Source organism: Protopterus annectens, chromosome 10.part0 (genome assembly GCF_019279795.1).
Source record: "Protopterus annectens isolate FY-2018-M chromosome 10.part0, PAN1.0, whole genome shotgun sequence".
Lineage (NCBI taxonomy): Eukaryota > Metazoa > Chordata > Ceratodontiformes > Protopteridae > Protopterus > Protopterus annectens.
Window position 1 is genome coordinate 1,007,250,020 of NC_056744.1, and position 20,874 is coordinate 1,007,270,893.

Sequence of the window (20,874 nt, forward strand, 5' to 3'; positions counted from 1 at the left end):
TAAATTCATTTATGTTATTTGAGCTGTTTATTTTATCTTTCTCACAATGTTTTTATTCTTTAACCAGCTCGTTTTATTTACGGGAGTTACCTTTGTATTCTGAACACAATAAAAACATGCTTGTACATTTTTATTTTAAGTAAAATGTCTTTTTAAAAAAATATTTTTTTAAGCTACATTCAATGACCTTCAGGGTTGCTGTGCTCAGATTTGCCATTTTTTCCTGTGGTGATTTGGATTAATTCACTTCTGGGAGCATTTTGCTCTGGTGAGAAGGCCAGGTGTCTGGTAAACGATTTAATGAATTAATCATGGTCTTTTGTAGAAAGTGAAGCCTTAAAGATGAAATTCTATGGTGATTTGAACACTAAAACCTGGAACTGCAAAAGTTGCAGCCCTCTCAAGAGTGGGTTTCAAAAACAGTTTGTTTTACTGACCAAAACTGATTTTTTATTATATATTTGTATGTGGGACGCCTAGTTTTAAACTGCATGGTAAGCAGATGTATTACATATAATTTTATAGCACTTGTGTGTATAGATGAAATTGTGCACACACAACCAAAGACATTTTTTTTCTTCCTTTTCCTTCATTCTTATCATTTATTGAAAAAATAATAAAAAAGTTATATAAGTAGCATTGCTTATGAAAGGTCATATATAATTACTGCCATTTGGGTCAAGACTATAAACGCTTTTATGCATTATTGCCTATAAACATCTAGTGCTATTCCTAGGTATGCAGATGGATTAACCTGACAAGTGATGTAAAACATGAGCATGTAACTCATTTAATAGTCTTGTTACTCTAAACAAAATGTTTTTGTGCTTGTCTGTTAGGCTGCCATTGTTGTGGTGTTCAATTTCGCTATGGTGCTGCTCATCTTTCCTGCCATCTTAAGTCTTGATCTTCGCCGGCGTGAAGACAAACGACTTGACATTCTCTGCTGTTTCTACAGGTAAAGCTACTTTTGGTCTGTTACAGAATGTGTCTTACAATGGTATGAGTGGAGTCATTAGATGTTTAGGTAACGCATTAGATATGGCAGAAATTAATTTAAAGCTAGTTCATGGTGTAAAATTTTGTGCTTATTAAATATCGCCTGCTTTGCGCTATAGAATGTTTTCTTTGACACAGCTGCCTCACATACAATCTAGAATGACCTAACTAAATAGTAAAGGTGCCAAAAGGTGATAAGATTGTTATACCAGATTTTAATGTAATTATGTACTTTACATGCATTTATATGATCAGACTGTGGTACTACATTTTAATGTAACTACAGATACTACCCGAGTACGTATGACTATATTGATTTATGATGTTCAATGTAGCAACGTGTATTGTAGGTGCACAGTAATGGCTCACACCTCAAAATACACTCCTTCATTGTAAATCAGTGCACTCACTGAATTTTATTTTAATTTTACTTTTAATTAATTTATTTTTTGTTAATCTGGTAAGTGAACTAGTCCAAATAACATTTTGGTCTCCACCTGGGTCAAGAGACACTAATAACTTTTTAAAACAGTATTTAAAAAATAGATTACCTTGCAAGTTACCTTTCAAACCATCATTTACATTATCATTTCATTATATCCAACATTTACAGTTCAGTAACTACTGTAGTTGTACTTGTGCATGAATTTTACTTGCACAGATCACTGCATTATGCACTATGGCTATTTTTACATTGGTGATATAGCTGTCACTATGTTCATTGTGAGTGCAAATTGTTGAGTATACTGTAATTGTTTTGGTAGGCTGGATTAGGGACCATATCCCAGGTCTAACCTTGTTCTTTGTTTATGTTTGCTAGTAAAGTGCACTTTCAAGACCAATTCAGAGAGTTAGTTTGCTAATGTTTTGTAGTTTGTTTGGCAAAGTGTTCCATGCTACAGGGACAGCTTTGTAGAAAGCTCTGCTTGTTCTTATCATGATACATGGGGAGTGGGGTCTTTGTAGTTGTAGGGTGTCTTGATATTCCATACTATAGAGACAGTTTTGTAGAAAGTTGTGCTTGTTCTTAACATGACGTTTGGGGGGTGGGGGGTGTAGTTGTAGGGTCTTGACTTCTTAGGCTGTACTGTGGGCTTCTGACAAGTATCATGTTTTTCTTTTTGAAGCTGGGCAGTAGCTTTCATGTAATAGCATGAAAGTCAGAATACTTGGTAAAAAATGTGCCCTGGCCTCAAGTAGTAACTATATATTTATTTGTTTTGTATGATGTCATAGTGCTGTTTCCTAAGTGACTGAATCTGATCATTTTCTTCTCAGCTGTTTGAAACGAAGCAATGTTTTGTTGAGGATTTAGATAGATTGTTGACAAACTATACTCAATATGTGGAGTAAGGACATTTTTGGCGCTGTGTGATGCTCAAACTTTCGCAGGAAGGAGGATGGTAATTCTTTAGGATGCTTCTAATTGCTTTAGAACTTTGTCGACCTGTTGTTCAACAAGGTCTAACGAAGAATAGCTTGCTATCTTATCCCTTTGTTCACATGTGTTATATGTAATTGTAGGTGTGAAAGAGATAAAAGCATTTGTGAAACAGAGTTTATTATATCGCATTATTGTATGATCTCATAACCTTTGCTATATTTAATGTGACTAACAACATGCTTCTAGATGGCTGGCGGTACTTTGTAAATGTACACCTTGGTGGCTGAAGTGACATGTTTCGTATACATACAAATTGCATGTATTGTGGCATAACGGTGCAGCTCATAGTAAATTATTTGTTATATTTATTTTCTGTACATATATCTGAGAGTGGTTATGTACCTTTACAGTATATAACTTCACTTAAAAACCTTTAGTTTCAGCACTCTGACTGTGTTCTCTTTTATTTTTAGTCCATGCTCAACTCGAGTAATTCAAATCCAGTCTCAGGAGTACGCAGATGCCAATGACAACCATACATTCCACCCTTCTTTTGGACGGCAAACTATTACCACTAGTACCCAGATCACGACAACTGTTCAGGCATTTACGCAGTGCGATCCTTCAGGGCAGCACATTGTCACCATCCTGCCCCCAACATCACAAATATCCACGTCACCTTCTGTCATTGTGCCCCCACCTGACCCCCTTGGATCCCAGATTTTCCCTACTTCCAGCTCCACTCGGGACCTTCTTGCACAAGTGGATGAATCGAAGGGAGTTAGGGAGTGTGTGCCATTGCCTTTTTTCAAATGGAACTTGTCTGATTTTGCCAAAGACAAGTATGCTCCCTTGCTGCTAAAAACAGAAAGTAAGGTAAGAAAATGTAATACAGCATGACACTGCTGGACTGTAAACATTACTAATTAATTTCTCAGCACACTATTTTGTCCATAATTGTAATGTGTATTGTTGAGATCCTTGTCTGTAATGTGTTTAAAGGAAGGTGGAGGGATAGGTATAACATCAAGACCCCGATATTCAGTCATTATGCTCTCCATTACTAAAAATAAGAGTGTGGTTAGTACATGACAGCTGACTGTGTTTATCCAAACGTTTCAGCAAGGAAGTCATGTAAATTGTTGATCCTCAGTGAGACTATGTGGAATATTAAGTTGAATTCCTTTCCAAAGTGTTGGTACAACCTCAAAGTAAACCAAGTTAGGGGATGTCCTCCCCCAAAATACTTCATGTATTAGTGGGCTGATATATGCCAGAGATTTAATTCTGTTATGCTTTATAAGATATTACATAATTCCCAACAGCATGAAAGTCAGGTCATTAGAGTGCTATGATGTCTTGCTAAAGGAGGGATACTTCGGTCATCTTTCCATTGCACAGGACACTAATAAATCCATACCTTTAATCAAATTCAGATTCTGATAGTTTCAAATAATCTAATAGTATCAAATTCTAGCAACCACACTGAAGATACAGAGTTACCAGAATGGTGAGAGAGATGGAACGGCGGAGCTACGAGACTGCACTTCTGAGTGTTTCGTGCAGGAACAGAGGGAAACATATTGTGTTTCTGGGGTGGGCAGGAGTCAGAAGAACAGAATGGAGTGAAGGTCATAGGTGGTATCTGAATGGGGCAAGATCCAAGACTGATTTACATGACTGCTATATTGTAGACAGGATGTAGATGCCTAAATTAAAATTGCTGATGAGATTTATGGGAAGTGAGTCACTGAATGTCCCCTAAATTGTTTGGGATAGAAGAAAGGTAAAGGACAAGCGTTTTTCTCTCAGCATTTTCGTATGTTTGTAAAAAGGAAGGCAAGTCGAGAGTGGTCTCATTGTCCATGGCATACACTGATTGGTATGACATCATTTGTATGCGTTTCTGGTGAACATGACATGTTGGAGTTTGTCTGTTACTCGGTAAAGGACTGTCCTGTCACCACAGAAGTAGACAGTAGCCATGGACAGATCAGTTTTTTACCTTAATAAAGCATAGCAGAATATACCAGATATGTCCAAAAGAATCCCTTAAGCTCCTTGCACTGAAGTACTTAGTGCAAATACTCTGTTATGTAACAAAGTTGTAATTTTATTGGTTGACCGGTAGAGATGCTAGCAAATTTGAGTTTATTTTATTTTTTTTATTTTACATTTGTTGACCGGGCTAGTCCAACTGGATATATGTCCATTTTCAGCAGAGGCCCAGGGAGAAAAGCTCCATTACAGAACTAGCAACATCAGATACATTAAAATCCAAAACACAAACTCAGAAAACAAATAAACGGAGGCTGAACAAATAACGCCAGTCGATAAAATCCCAAACTTTTTACTTAGTTAGCGCTTTCATGCAGGACACTGCCTGCACTTCTTCAGACAAAGTAAAATAAAGCACCTTACATTTTTATATGGTCCAAAGTGCTTAGACCAAACCCACAATTAATTAAGTAATTACATTAATTCATTCAATTAAGACAACAATGCAGCAACCACGCAAAAGTTGACTTGTAAAAAATGTGCATTCAAGCAAATGTATAATTATTTACACACAAATCCATCCCAAACCAACATTACCAAACATTATCTTTACATATAATAAAATTAAATGTGTTTTATGTTAAATAATATCTATTCTATACTAAAATAAAAAACAGTAATAATAATAATAACATTGATAATAGTAATATGTGTAATAAATTTGTATAATAAATTTGATCTTAAAGAGACACCAAAGCAAACTTCCATTAACATTAATGCATTAGATGTTAAATATGGTTTTTAATTTAAACTACATCTAGAAAATTCATCCTTTCAACGACATAAAACTGTCTCATCCAAAATTTTGTGTGTGTATGTCTTTTTCTCTCTATCTCTCCAAAGCCTTGATATTTAGTAAACATTTAATGGAACATGCATCATTAATGCCTGGGTAGTTGTAGGCATTAGTTTTCAGTTGCCATAGTAGTTCGGATTCTTGCAACTTCAAATACCATGGCCCTCCTCTAGGGTTTCTTTCAACCTTTTCCACAACATTAAATAAGAAACTATGAGATTCGTTGTCCATTATATGCTTAGCTAGAGCATTAGATGAATTTTTTCTAGAAATAGCATATAGATGCTCATAGATTCTGTTCTTGAGCAACCTTTCGGTTTTACCGAAATAATAAACAGGACAATCTTTACATCTAGCAAGGTAGACAACTCCTTGGGTGTCACAATTAAACTTACCATTAATGTAGTATCTAGACCCCCTTATCATAAAATTAGACCCTGTTTGTATGTGTTTACAGTATTTACATCGCCCACATTTAAACATACCCTTATTGGTCTTGTAAGGTCTGATGGAATACTCAAATAGGTTTTTCATGGAAGGGGCCTTTTTATAAACTACTTTTAAATGTGAACCCACTAAGGAATGTAATTTTCTATCTTGCATGAGTAGTTCCCAATTACTTTGCAAAATAGTTCTTATTTGTGGGGAATATTGATTAAACTGTGTTATAAAACCAACACTATAGTTCATGTTGTTGTTGTTGTCATTGGTAGAGACTTGGTTAATATTTTCAGGGTCACCAACATTAATAGCACCATTTCTAACATTTTCATCATTTAAATCATTTGATGTCCCATTATATAATGGTGCAAATATGCCTTCTTTCCTTTTGTTTTTAACTTCTAAAAATACCGTATTCAAAAGTTTGTGGGGGTAACCCCTATTTTCAAACATTTCCCAAAGAATTCTACATTCTTCTTTGAAACCCTCCTCCGTGGAACACATACGGGAAGCTCGAACGAGCTGACCTTTTACTACCCCCTTCTTTTGAAAATAGGGGTGGCAACTCGTGAAATGTAGAAAAGAGTTACTATATGTTGGTTTACGGTATATTTTTGTATTAAAGACATTATTTATACTGTCTTTACTGATGTTAATATCTAAAAAGTCAATAGATGTCTCTCCAATTTGGTATGTGAATTCAAGAAAAGAAGTGAATGAATTCATTTCACTTATTAACTCAGTTATTTTATCCCTTCCACATTTTGCTATCATTAGAATATCATCTTGATAACGTGTATATTTAATAATAGTGTCTTGAAATAATTTATGTGGGAAAAGGAAGGTTCTTTCCCAGAAGGCCATGACTATGTTTGCATAACTACCACCAACAGGGGAACCCATCGCGACCCCTGTAGTTTGCAAATAAATGTCTTTCCCAAACATAAAATAGTTATTGGCCAAAACAATCTCCAAGATGGAAATAATGAGGTCTACGTGCATCCCAAGACACTTTTTTTGTAATAAAAATTCACGTGTCCACTCTAAACCTATTTCATGAGGAATAACAGTATAAAGATTTTTGACATCAGCTGTCACGAATGTTAATTCATTTTGAAAAGGGATGTCGTTGAGACTCTTTAAGACATGCCACGAATCCTTGCATATCTGCCCCTCGGTCTTAAGAAATTCCTTAAGTTGGTTGTCAGCCCATTTGGCACAAGAATAAGTAATAGAATTTCTACCATCTATTATAGGCCTAAATGGGGGATTGTGGGAATCTTTATGTAACTTTGGGATGCCAAATAACACCGGGGTAGTTGGTGCTTCCATAGAAAAATAATGGTACAAATCTAATGTAATGCTCCCTTCTAAGAAAAGTTCACTTAAAAGATCTTTAATTTTTCTATAGGCTTGGTTAAATTCGTTGAGGGATACTAACTTATATTCTTCCCCAGTAAGTAATAGATGCATTTTCTTTAAATAATCCTTCTCATACATCAAGACGGCCCCCCCGCCTTTATCGGGTTTCATTACCCGTATTTGATGTATTCTGATATGTGAAATTAATTCCCTTTCTTTACTACCTAAATTTCTATGGTTATTCCTACACACTTCATTATATAAGTTTCTTAAGTGAACTTCTGAGACTTTTTCAAACAATATTAAATTGTTGTCAAGTGGAGGATTAAATACGCTAGGTATGTGCTCTGTTCTAGATGGCAAATTAGTATTATTTCCGAAAATTAACTTCAAATTTAGTTTTCGTGTAAACATTTTTACATCACAGAGAATTCTAGCGATGTCAAAATTAGTTTGTATTGCATAGGAAAAACCTTTAGATAAAAGTTCAATTGAATTCGAACAAATATCAAAATTTGTGTAGTTATAAACTTGAAAGTCTTTGTTCTTACTTCTCAAGATGTTTAAAGTCCATTCTTCTAACGACCCTTCTTTTTGTTGTTGGATGTAAACCGATTGTGGCCTTTGCGGGTCCAGGTCGTTTTCTTCCGGGGACCGAACTTGTTGTAGGAAAAATCCTGAGGTTTATTGTTGTTTCCGTTGTTTGCACGATTGTCTTTTTTGTTTTTGTCATTTATCCGGTCACTTCTTCTTGGACCTTGAGGCGATGCTTCAGTGTCTGTTAGTTGACTACAGTCCGTGTTCAAAAAACTGTCCAAGTTGGTCTCACCTACCTCTTGGACATCAGCGTCCAAAACTTTATTGTGAACGCATGTGGGAACCAAAGCACCAAAAGACACGTTTTTAGTAGTGGGAGGGTCCGGGTACGCAACCCCTTTCTCATAGGCGGAGAGGTCCCTCTGGATTTTCCTTCGCTTGGTTTCGCCAATTTTGTTGACCAAAGTGTTAATACTAGCAAAGATCCTAGTATAATCGTATTCATAACGAACAAAACTAGGATCCGATTTAATTAAAGCATCCAAGGTGTTCAATTTGTCTTTTAAAGGTGTCATTTGTTGTGTGTATTCTTCGATTAGTAATTCTAGTAGTTGAAACCCCTGCTGGTCAAAATGACGAACCAAACGGGAGTAAAATTCTGTTTGCTTCAGTGTCCCTGAAGGATACTTCCACTGCCGAAGTCCTTTGGGAATTATCTTCAGGTTTATGCACTCTCGTAGGTAAATTATTTCTATTTGTAGTTTCTTAAACTTCAATAAATGACTGTCAAATTGTTTAAGATTAGACACAATATCTGAACCATTACCATCAGATACATTACATATTTAAGGCTAGAGTACAAATTTTGCATAGCCCGTCAGTAATCATATAATTTGCATTATTTAGAAGAAATAGTAACAAGTGTTTATGAGGTAGAGACATGTTTATACAATAGAAAGCTAGATAAACAATTTAGTGCTCTATCATAGTTGCTAAGAAAGGCTAAATTAATACTGACTTATATTAGCTTACAGCTCATACTCTGAGGTATTGAGAAAAGGTATACATTCAGCAGCAGTAATGAAATCGGAATATGGAGAGTATAGCAGTAAGGAGATTATTAATCTGGGTTAGTGCAAGGGCATAGCCGTTTTATTATCTACTCCTGTAGCGTGTGGAACATCTGTTTTATGGTATATGTAACCAGTGAAACATGGAAGTTAGTGCTTCTGTAAGTAAAATGTAATCTAGAATTGGAGTGGCCTTATCTAGGGTGTCTAACTGGCTTCTTTTTTTTTTTTCTATGATCAGGTGATTGTCGTGGTTCTCTTCGTGGGCCTCTTAGGACTTGGAATGTATGGCACCACAATGGTACATGATGGGCTTTACCTAACAGACATTGTTCCAAGGGACACAAAAGAATATGAATTCATTTCCACCCAGTTCAAGTATTTTTCCTTCTACAACATGTTTGTGATTACCAAGGGTGGCTTTGATTATGCTAAGTCGCAGCAGGCTCTCCTGGAACTCCACGAGGAATTCAGAAGTGTGAAGTACATCGTCCGAGACCAGAACAAGAAGCTACCCAGAATGTGGCTGCACTATTTCCAGGACTGGCTCCAAGGTGAGATTCCCTTAAGGTCTCATTTTTAGGGGATGCTTCGTCAGACTTTACAGTGGAAAGAGGCCTTCTTATCAGATACATTTTTGTAGTCTTTGTTTAATTCTGCTAACTGCAGAAAGATTAGGTTGGTAAACACATCTGACATTCATTTTTTTCTGTTTTATCAGGTATTATAACACATTTTTACAGACAGCCCTGTGCTCTCCCAGCTGTTCATCTAATACCACTCCTAGTCCTCTCTTGAGTCAGGTTGTAAACAGTAATGACATTATGCTTCAGATGTGGGGGTGTCTTGTTTATTTATACTTGTGTCCTATCATCACTCTAGTTGTAGACTTATAATGATCCTAACAGGCTAAAAATAGCTAACTGAACCTGCGCCTATAATATGGCATCCTCCATTTACTTATTTAGCTGCCAGTGCATTTTCTCACATGTCCTCAAGGGGTGCTATTCTAGAAGGCTGCTGGAGCATCCTTTCTCACTGTCCCAGTTACAGCAAGACAGTCAAAACCTTTGCTAAAATTTCCCATCTAGGCTACTGCTCTTACCAAGATCACCAGCATTGCATTTAAACAACTAGCTTTGTATTGCCATGTTTTTAACTATGTTTTAGATGTTACTTGATCAGTTGTTTTGTTTTTACAAGGTTGTCTGATGTATAACCATATTGTATTAATTTTGTTCAATATTTATATGCCTATGAAAAAGCATCTGATAAATCTGTTTTATATTTATACTAAGTAGCTCACTTAGTGGTTATTCCAGAAAGAGGCAACCTGGCAAAAAAAACAGAATGCAGAGGTTAAAAATACAAGAAATATTTTTGCAGCTGTCTGCCCATCATAGTCTATCTGCAGTAAAAAGCATAATTTGTATTAATGTGTGCAAACAATACAGTAATAGTGACATGAGGTATAGCATGACATGTGCAAATATACTGTTTAGTATGAAGTGATAAATGTAAAACCATGCACAGGCAAAGGTAACTCTACTTACAGTGGAAAGTACGATGTTCTTTGTGTTTCACTGTTGCAGTGATCACACTTGGGTTATCTGCCTGCAGGTAGCCCTTAGTCGGCCCGAATACCAGAGACTTAGTATTTCTGCATCAGTTGCTGTCACTCCAGGACTGATGTCAGATCATCAGGGGTATAAAAGCAGACAGCCAACGCCATTACATCAGTCTTTCTTGCTGAGGAGCTTGAAGCAGAAGCAGTTTGCATGAGTGCCGATCGGCCACTACCTGAGTTTTCGTTTCCGAATTGAAACATCCTGAAGTCTTCTAAAACTAAGTACCCCATTGGGGATCCTTTTTTCTTGCTCTAACCGATGTCAGAAAAACAACAATTCTCTCGCATGTGGAAAGCAAATACCACACTGAGATTTCCATTCTTACTGCGTCACCTGTTTACGCCCAGACCACGACGTTCCTCGCTGTCGGTTTTGTGCTTTGTTCATTGCCAGAACTATTCATCTTTGGGCCCTTATTGTTGCTAAATACTTTCGCTCTTGATCTCCGTATTCCAAAATGGCTTTAGTAAGTCATCCGACTACCAATCTTCTGAAAAAACGTAAGGATAAAGAGACAGACCGCACAGGTCCAAAACTGCTGACAACTCTTCCGTTAAGCTAGTTGCCAGTTTGCCGGTACTCAGTGAGGCGCTTTTGCAACCCCTGATGCCCACTTTGATGGATTCGCAGGCCGCTACCTAGACCTGTTTGGAGTCCGGTGTGCCACAAGACTCTTCTTTGACTATGGAACCTGCAAATGTCTCTACCTTGGATGGGTCCGGAGCCACGGTGCAGGCACTGGCTTCTGTGGAAGTTCTTTGCATTACCGATATTCGACACAAACCGATGACTTCTTTCGCATCTTCAGTTCTGTCTAAAATACCAAGTTTCTAAGGCCAAGAGTATGAGCTACACCTAAAAAAACAAAGACCCAATCTCAAGCACCTGCTTCCTTGCCACAATCTCAAATGATTAAAATGGCAGAAGACCTGATCATGCTGATTAGGAGAAGCCAGCCTTCCCCTGCTAAGAGAAATTTATTTATTTATTTATTGACATTTGTTAACTGGGTTTGTCCAACTGGGATTTTGGCCCACTTTCAGTGGAGACCCGAGGAGAAAAGCTCCAGTAATACATTTTAAACAAGTACAATTTTAAACAATATTGATATAATAGCAGTTATAGCAAAATGATTCACATATGTTGGGATACATGCATAAAGTTAAAGTTGCATTAAAAAGAAGCTAAGTAACACTTTTACATTGATATAGTTCAATAGGTCAACAATGAACATTTTTGTATAAAATTGTGCAAATGCATAGTAGACACATTGGAGAGAGACGTGTAATGAGGTACTAAGTATGGTCCTTTTGAGGGTACATAAAGGGAAGGAAGACTAGGTAGGGTCATGGCAAGGGCAGGTTCTGGAAAAAAGAGACCTGTCCCCAGCAGTTTTAACTGACCTAGAGTCCGATGACTCTGAGGTTTCTGAATATGAAGACTTGCCTTTATCTGCTTATGAGGATTCAGCTGCAGAGGAATCCATTCCCTCTGCTTCCCCTTCAGAGGATTTTTCTTTTGGTGAAACCCTGCATACTTTAAGAGAGCATTTCCACTGGGAATGCCATGATTATCTTCAATTCAAAAAGAGACTCAGAGAATTTTTAGATTTGCCACAACATAGACCTTTAGCTATCCCTCCAGTTCTGGATGTTGTGGATGATATCTTTATGGAATCCAGTCTAACACCTGATACTTTACCCCCTGCTATATCCAAAAAACCAAACGGCTAACACCAACGTCAGTCTTTTGTTTTGGTGCTACCTTTACCCCCTGCTCCAAGGAAACCAGACTGGTACTACAGAGTCCCTGACTCTCACAAATTTCTTTTCAAAAATCCTACTGCTGACCCTGAGGTAATTTCCCAAGGGCCTAAAGGTGTAAAAGCAACTACAGCTAAGGATCTCACCCCTACGGACAGGGATTCCCAAGCTTTAGACAGATGGGGTAAAAAAGTATACACCTCTGCAACTCTAGCCATTAGGGCATTGAACTGTCAGTTTCACATGCTGAAATATCAGCAACATATTATGGAACTTATTAAGCAAAAATTATCTACCTTTACAGACTGTGCAGAAAATAAAGAATTACAGGAGCTTATTTATTCTGCAAGCCAAGTCAGCAAGCATACCTTGCAATGTGCGTTTGACGCCCTAGAAGCATCTTGCAAGGCAGCAGTCACTGGTTCTGTACTGAGAAAGCATGCTTGGCTTAAGGAACAGACCTTACCAGACCATGTCAAATCAAAATTACTAGATGCTCCTCTGAATAAGAACAATTTGTTTGGCACCAAAGCAGAAGAGATTCTAAAAAAGATGGAAGAAAAAGCTAAGTCTATGCAGACAGTCAAAGATTTTTTGCAGGTGCAGCCTCCCAAGATTTAGTAGGCATTGTCCCTTGAAACATTGGTCCTTTCCAGCCCCCTCAAGGCCATCTCAAACTAGACCCAGGGGAAACAGACCCCCCCCCCCCCCAGATTACAGTCTCAGGGTATGCAGAGATCTAAGCAATGGAGTACCTCCACTTCTAAGGGAGTGCTAAGCCACCCCCTTACAGAAATAATTCACAATGACTTCTCAACTCCACTCCTCACCTCTGCCCAATTGCTCATACTCCTAGGAGGAAAACTTACCCACCATGCAAAAAACTGGACCTCCATCACCAAAGAACGATGGGTCCTCAACATTGTATCGCAGGGATACAGATTTTACTTCCACAGACTGCAAACCCCAAAAAGGTTCCCAGACCTTCCTCCAAACCAGTGGGCAGAGGCACAAAACCAAGTTCAATCCCTGCTCTCCATAAGGGCAATTTAACCTGTTCCTGCAAAACAGAGAGGTCAAGGGTTTTATTCCAGACTTTTCCTGGTACCCAGAAAAGAGGGCACTTGGTGCCCAATCCTAGATCTTTCCATACTAAACACCTTCCTGGTGGTACCAAAATTCAGAATGCTCACCCTTCAGCAGCTTCTTCCTGTGCTGTCCAAAGATGCCTGGTTAGCCACCCTAGACCTAAAAGAAGCCTATCTGCACATCCCTATTAGGGACTCATGCAGGAATTATCTATGTTTCAGGGCAGAATCAATGCATTATCAGTTCTCTGCACTTCCTTTTGGCTTATCTACTTCACAAAATGGCTGGCTCCAGCCATTGCCTATTGCAGATAGAGAAATATTCAAATATACCCTTACTTGGACAATTGCCTGATTCAGGCAGAGTCAGGAAAAGCTATTGCAGCACCTGACATTTGTAAAGAATCTTCTAATCTCACTGGGGTACGCCATCAATGAAAAGAAATCAAAACTAGTCCTCAGTCAAAAGATTGTATTCCTGAGAGCAAGCTTGGACACAGCATCCCAGATGGCATTCTTTACTCCAGAAAAACAAGCCTTCATTCAAATGGCCACCAGAACCCAGCTATCCACAAGGACAATCCTGCAGGCTCTAGGGTTCATGGCCTCTTGCATACTACTAATTCCATATGCCAGACTGCATATGAGGAAACTACAGTGGTACTTAAAAAGTCTTTGGGGCCAACATTCTCAGGACCTGGAAAGCATCATACCTGTCATACCTTGTCTAAGGAAAGAGTTTCTTGGGTAGGCAGCAGCATGCAACCACAATAAAGGACTTCCCTTTACACAACCCCACTCCACACAGACCCTAATTACAGATGCATCAGACTATGCCCGGGGGGCACATCTGGACGACAAGTGCATTCAAGGCCACTGGAGCCCAAGTCAAATTCATCTGCACATCAACCAAAAAGAAATGCTAGCTGTTCAGCATGCTCTGACAGCTTTCAGATCCCTACTTTCACCAGGACCCCTGGTAATAAAAACAGACAGCACCACAGTTATGTGGTACATCAACAAGCGGGGGGAGAGACCCAAGCTTACCTGCTCTGCAGGCTAACCATGACCCTGTGGAACACGGACATGGACATGCATATTCATCTGCAAGCTCAATTCCTGCTAGGCAAACAAAGCTCTCTGGCAGACGACTTAAGCAGAAATCTCCTAGACCCACATGAGTGGCAATTAGACCCCAGCACTTTCAACCTTCTAACCCAGAAATGGGGGACCCCTACAATCACCAGATCAGCAAATTCCACACCAGGACACCTCACAGCAGGGCCTGGAAAGTGGATGCCCTATCCTTCCAGTGGTTAAACCTCTCAATCTGTGCTTTTCCCCCTCTGTCTCTTCTTTCAAGAATATTACTCAAGATAAGACAGGACAGACCAAGGGCAATACTGATTGCCCCAAACTGGCCATGCCAGCACTGGTACCCACTTCTGCGCAGCTTGTCACCAATGCCACCTTGGCACCTACCCCTGATCTCAACCCTCCTCACTCACACGAAAGACAGATCTTGCATCCCCGGCTGCATACCCTGAACCTTGCAGCCTGGCTTATTCCTTGAATTCTCCTCCTGTGACAAGCCTAAGCAAGCAGGTGCTGGACATCATTCTTGAAGTCAGAAGACCCAGTACAAGGAAATCCTATGTTGATAAGTGGAAAGCTATTGTTCCTGGATTCAATCTAAAGGAGCAGACACAGCACTGCCCTCCTTACCTCTAATCCTGGATTACCTAGCAGATCTACTCCACATAGGCCTATCCTTCTCTTCCATTAAGATCCATGCCTCTGCCATCTCGGCTCATTACAACACTGAGCCACCTCTCTTCTCTCACCCTCTCATCAAACAGCTCCCGAGAGGGGCCAACAACTTAAGGCCACCAAGGAGAGCCCCCACCCCTGCTTGGGACCTTAACTTTGTACTGGAAAAGCTCACACTCCCCCCTTTGAGCCTGCAACGTCAGCAGAGTTAAAATTCCTCTATTGGAAAACAGCTTTGCTTCTGGCCATCACTTCAACTAGAAGAGTGTCTGAGTTACAAGCACTTATGGCTGTGGAACCCTTCATTATTTTTAATGCTGACAGGGTCTCCCTCAGGACTAACCCTACTTTTATGCCTAAAGTGGTGTCCAATGTAGCGCTCAACCAAGCTATCCATTTGCCAACCTTCTTTCCTAATCCTCAAAGTAAAGGGGAAAGGATCCTGCACTCTAAACTTGCACAGACAGCTCAGATTCTACCTTGATAGGACTAAGCCCTTCAGGAAATCTGACCAGTTACTAGTCAGTTTTGCACCAGGGGCAGAGTGCAAGGCCATATCAGAACAAACCATCTCCAAATGGATAGCACACTGTATCCATTTCTGCTACAAACACCATGGGAAACCAACCCCTCAGGGGGTCTGAACGCATTCCACTAGGGCAACCTCTACCTCTGCAGCATTCCTCACGGGTGTCCCTCCCAGGGACGTTCTGGAAGCTGCTACCTGGAGTTCTGTTCACACCTTCACCAAGCATTACCACCTGCCTATCTTTTCCAAATCCAGGGTGGGTTTTGTAACACCAGTCCTGTAGGGCATACTAGCCAGCCCCAACTCTTCTCGACTACCTCCACCCACTGTTCAGCTTTGGGAATCAACCCAAGTGTGATAACTGCAACAGTGAAACATGAAGAACATAGTACAGTTGTGTACACTTACCATAAATGTAGATGTTCGAGTGTATTCACTGTTGCAGTCATGATTTCCCACCCTCCAGCTCCCTTGTCTCTCTCTGTCTTTCTCCTTCTCTGTCTGTATTACTCACCCTTTCAGGGCTATTGGTATTTACTTTTTACTGGTGTTTTTCCACCATAACTTAGCTCCCTATTGGGGGCTCCTGACATTTGAGGCAAGAAAAACTGATGTAATGGCGTCGGTTGCCTATTTTTATACCCCTGACGACCTCACATCAGTCCTGGAGCGACAGCAACTGACGCAGAAATACTAAGTGTCTGGTATTCGGGACGACTGAGGGCTACCTGCAGGCAGATAACCCAAGTGTGATGACTGCAACAGTGAATACACTCAAACATCTACATTTATGGTAAGTGTACACAACTGTACTTTCTGAACAGATTGCAGTAATGATGTTCTGAAACAAACTTAGATGTTTTCACATCAGTTCTTTCAGAATCTTTGAAGCCTCATGAATTTGACCTTTAACAGATTTGTAATAAGACAAACTTGTACCAAAGAAAACATGGTTTACATGCAAAATAAGTGTTATAAATTACAATTATTGATTTTAATGGCGCTATAACTTACAATTAAAATGTTTTATGTGACAAATAGTTACACCCCTTCCAAAAAAAAGGCTAAACTATTTCAGCTCATTCTTGACTTCATAATCTTGAAGCTGTTAGCAGAAGAGATACTGTTGCCAAAACACGAGTTACTGGAATCCTTAGAAATAAATTATCTTTTCTGGCTAGCCAAATTCCATACTTCATCATTTACAACTAGAGCAGATGATTTGGGAATCTTTTAATTTTATTTGACTATGTATTTTTTGTATTGTTATGTGTCTTATTTTCATAGTTTTAATGAAAAAATGAATATTGAGTGTTCGGTGTTTATAGGGAAAGTGTGGATGTCCATCATGTCAGTATTTATAGGGAAAGTGTGGATATCCATCATAAGGGTCAGTGTTGCAGTATAGTTTTTATGCATGAGATTTAGCCTTAGTCTGTTTTTCCAGCCAGATGTCTAGAGCTATTGGATATCCCCAGAGTGGAGACAATGCCCTTACCTAGGATGTCAACATGACAGTTAGTGGTAAAAGGGATAATGGCCTAAGCCATCCATTTGAAACATATAGTCTTCCTTTAGTCCATCAACTTCTCCCATGTTCAAAGCAACAATCATCCCAGTTTGGGAAAGGTCAGAGATCTGTTCATGCCAGAAGGAATTTTCCTTAGAAACTTTCTCATTCAGATATCTTGCTTTTCAGAGCTGTACTCAACATGGCATCCATGAATGTGACCATGTAACAGAGTAATTCATAAAAAATCTTCAGACATAATACTCATTGCATTCTGTGGCTGTTCTTTGAGAGAATGCAGCTCAGATTTTCTGTATGTTCTACTCTTCCAACTTTGTGGCTATAGAGACTGATGGAGCCTAGATGGCCCTTCTCAGGAATCCCTAGTGTAGAAAGTATGACATTTTTTTTTTCTAATTGTAATGGCATGTCTGACAGATAATTTAGATATCTTAGAATTCTTCAGCTTTTATTTGTGGATATTCTGATGACCATTGAAGGTGAATGTTGATGCATAGTAGAGATGGATGGCTGCATATGACATTAGTGAATTTTCATTTCAACAAAATGTTTGGTCTTACAAGTCTCTTTATCAGTGGAATTCAGAAAATGACATTCTTCTGCTTTATAGAATATCAAATATGTAGTATAAAACATGTTCTAGAAAGTAGATGGCTTTTGAGTTTCTAAGATGATGTAGACATCTCATCCAGAATCCTAGTGAATCCTAGGATGAGGTTACTGATGTATGAAATTTTACTCCGTTTGAACCTAGTAGTTTCACTTAGCAGCATAGCCATCTAACACTCCTGTCTCATTGTGCTAGAGACAACAGGACAGTGCTACCACCCCATTCATGTCTTTCAGTACTTTGTGTCTGTTACTCACATCTCCATAAGTATGTTTTCCTTCAAATATATCCTTCTTGGAAGCGCCGATCCTGCTACCACCTTACCTCTAGTTATATTTACATTGTTTTGGATCTTCCATCGTATTCTAATTAGCCTACCTTTAGTAATTCAAATCATTCGTATCTTATTTTGGTAGGTCCCTTGACTGTCACTGGTTTCAGGTACCTTCTAACAGTATCACCTCTTGGTCAGAAATAATGATGCAGGACCAGCTATACTAGGCCAAGTGAGACTGAACACTAGCTTCCCTACTCCCTCTAGAGTGCATGCCCACTCCTCGGGGAACTTTTTTCCCTCAAGTCTCTGGTTACAGGAGCTACATTACCTGGCCTTACCAAAGGTTGAGCTTTTGCCATGGGATTCTTCCAACAGTGTCCTTCCTCCAAAGGTGGGTGAGCTAGGTAAGTAGGCCGCTTATTCTCATTTTACCCTGGTTAGCTACTCCAGCATCCAGGCCACTAACCAAGCCTTCGTCATCTGGGACACAAGCAAGCCATCAGTTCTATAGTGACTCTCAATCGCATCTACACTAGTACTACAGTGCAGGAGAGAGTGTCTTGTCTTATCTTCTTAGAGTCGGTTATGGGAAAAGCTACATTTTTGTACTGTCTGACTTTAGGGGCAGGCAGTGAGCACCTTGAGGATTTGGAGGAAAAAATGGAATGCTGTTCTTTAAGGTTGCAGGACTTCCTTAAATAACTAGTTAAAGTCACTGTTATAACTAGTTATTTAAAGAACTAGTTAAAGTTACTGCTATATTTGTAATTGCAATATGAAACTTCTTGTTATAGATGTTCATTACAGGGGATCTGCTGTGGTATGACTCAGTATTTATGGGGATTAGCGACAAGTGAACGTCCATCTTCTGATCAGACTACCTAATGTTTACAGACATCTCCCTTAGCCCAGAACATTGGAAGTTGCACATCTAAAAGTCAGAGCAGGGTGCACTGTTTTCATTTATTTTCTGCTGTAAGAAGTGATTAGTCATCTGCCTGTCTGTCTGTTCTCCGTCTCCCTTCCATGCTGGTTCTACTGAAAAATAAAGTGCCCAGTTTAGGGTCCTTTTTTTTTCTCTAACTGCTGAAATTAGAAAAAGGTGCTCCTTTAGTGGTTCAAAATTGTGAAGGTCTTCTTAAAGCACAGAACATTAGTGGTGTTGAAGAAAGAGACACCTGCCACTTTTGGGAACAACCTTGTACCAGTGCTCAAATGAAAAAAGAAGGTGTCTCCTAAGAAGGAAAGGAGGCTCAGAAAAAAATGGTAGTGCAGGATTCAGTTGTCAGATGAAGAAGGCACTGGGTCATGTGAGGCATTCTTTTGTCCAGCCCTGTCCCATGACCTGTGGCAACTGTTGTCTCTCTGTCCTGACCCCACATTGGAGGCAAATAGTGGACGTTGATCTTGTAGAGTGAGCCAGGTCTCTGTTAAGAACTGTACTGTAGCACTGACTCAAGTCGCACGTTAGCTGTTATGTTTAGTATATTCACATGATTATATTTTCTTTAATCCTAAAATAAAAAACAATTGTATATACAAATGACGAAAGGAAATTGTAGAATCCTTTCTCATTCAAGCAGGATGGATTATTGTATTGCTGATGATGTGTTGTTGGCTAACACTTTAGTTATTCATACATCATGAGACATTATTCGTAAATATTTTACAATGCGTTGGTAGGATCAGTCTTAACTCCTTTTTTCCTTTGCATCTTCTGCTCCATTTTAGGGGTACAAGCTGCATTTGAGCAGGACTGGGCAGCAGGGCGTATCACAAGGGACAGTTACCGTAATGGCACAGAGGATGGAGTTTTGGCTTACAAACTTCTAATCCAAACTGGAAATAAGAAAGACCCATTCGACTACAATCAGGTTTGTATTCATTGCCTTGTACATTTTCATTGCTTTTGTATAAGGTTTCAGGTTTCCCATTCCCTAAATTATTTCATCTTTTTTATAATTTGGCTCTAGAAGTTTATGATTTCATAATGCAGTAAGTGAGCCAGCATTCCTGCCTGCCTTTCTTCGTAGCTTAGTAACTTGAGACCATTTATACCTGAAGCAGCTCATATTATGACTGAGGAGGATCATTCTAGCACTCAACCAAGTTGCACCCATCCAAGATTTTATTGTTAAGACTTAATAGAATAATTGGTGTGGATTTCCAGTGTTAGTGACTTTGTGTCTGAGGTTCTGATGCTCTTTCTCCTCATATCAGTTTCTGCAAACCTGTTATTTTAATTGCCGTCACTGTTGGCTGCTACGCTCACTTGAACCTTGGCACAAAGATGAGGCAGTAGAATAAGTTAAAATGAATGATAAACATGACATAAAAGGAAATAAATGGGACACTTTTGCATTTTCCAAGAAGTTCTGTTTTAGTGTGATGGGGAGGTGATTAGAATGACGACAGATGGTCATTTTGATTTTTAATCCTTTCCGTAGCTTGCCCACGGCAGAAGGTGGTCATAGCTTTTTGTCACTGCTGTAAATTGTTGTACCAATGACACAGCCCCTTACGGGGTCAAGATGCAGAAGTAAAACTTCAGCAGCAGGAAATAAAATTGGTAGGCTTTACTGATGTAAATAGTGCAGATCTCAGCATTTTACAAAACCATCTGAATTCATGCCCGAAGCTCACACACACAGTTTGATGTATGCAGGTAAATACCAGATATGTTATTTTAAGGTACTGCAGTTGGTTTTCTGACAGTGTCACCATAAATGCTTTTCTGACAAGTGTTACCAAATGCAGAAAGATACATCGCCAGTTGCACTACATTAAGAAAAGGGACTCGTAGACTGGGAGGACGAGGTTGGGAAAGTGTTTTTTTCCACTTTCTATATTCTTCATAGTAATATTTGAACATTTTTAAGGTAAAGTGCTTTTATAACATGCTAGCTGTTGACACAAGACTTTTTCATGCATGTGAAGGTTATACACATTCACTCAAGTAGTATTTAATAATAATAATAATAGTAATAATAAATAATATTATTAATATTATTATTGTTGTTATATTTTAGTG

At 39.1% G+C, this 20,874-nt stretch overlaps 1 protein-coding gene across 1 annotated transcript in view; it reads left to right on the forward strand.

Annotated features, from left to right (window-relative positions):
• Window positions 1–20,874, forward strand: part of PTCH2 (patched 2) — a 154,042-nt gene that overhangs the window by 96,194 nt on the left and 36,974 nt on the right. The window contains exons 13-16 of the mRNA XM_044085763.1: window positions 840–958; window positions 2,857–3,259; window positions 8,889–9,201; window positions 19,575–19,717. Of these exons, the coding sequence (XP_043941698.1) occupies window positions 840–958; window positions 2,857–3,259; window positions 8,889–9,201; window positions 19,575–19,717 (978 nt within the window). The remainder of the gene's footprint in view (window positions 1–839; window positions 959–2,856; window positions 3,260–8,888; window positions 9,202–19,574; window positions 19,718–20,874) is intronic.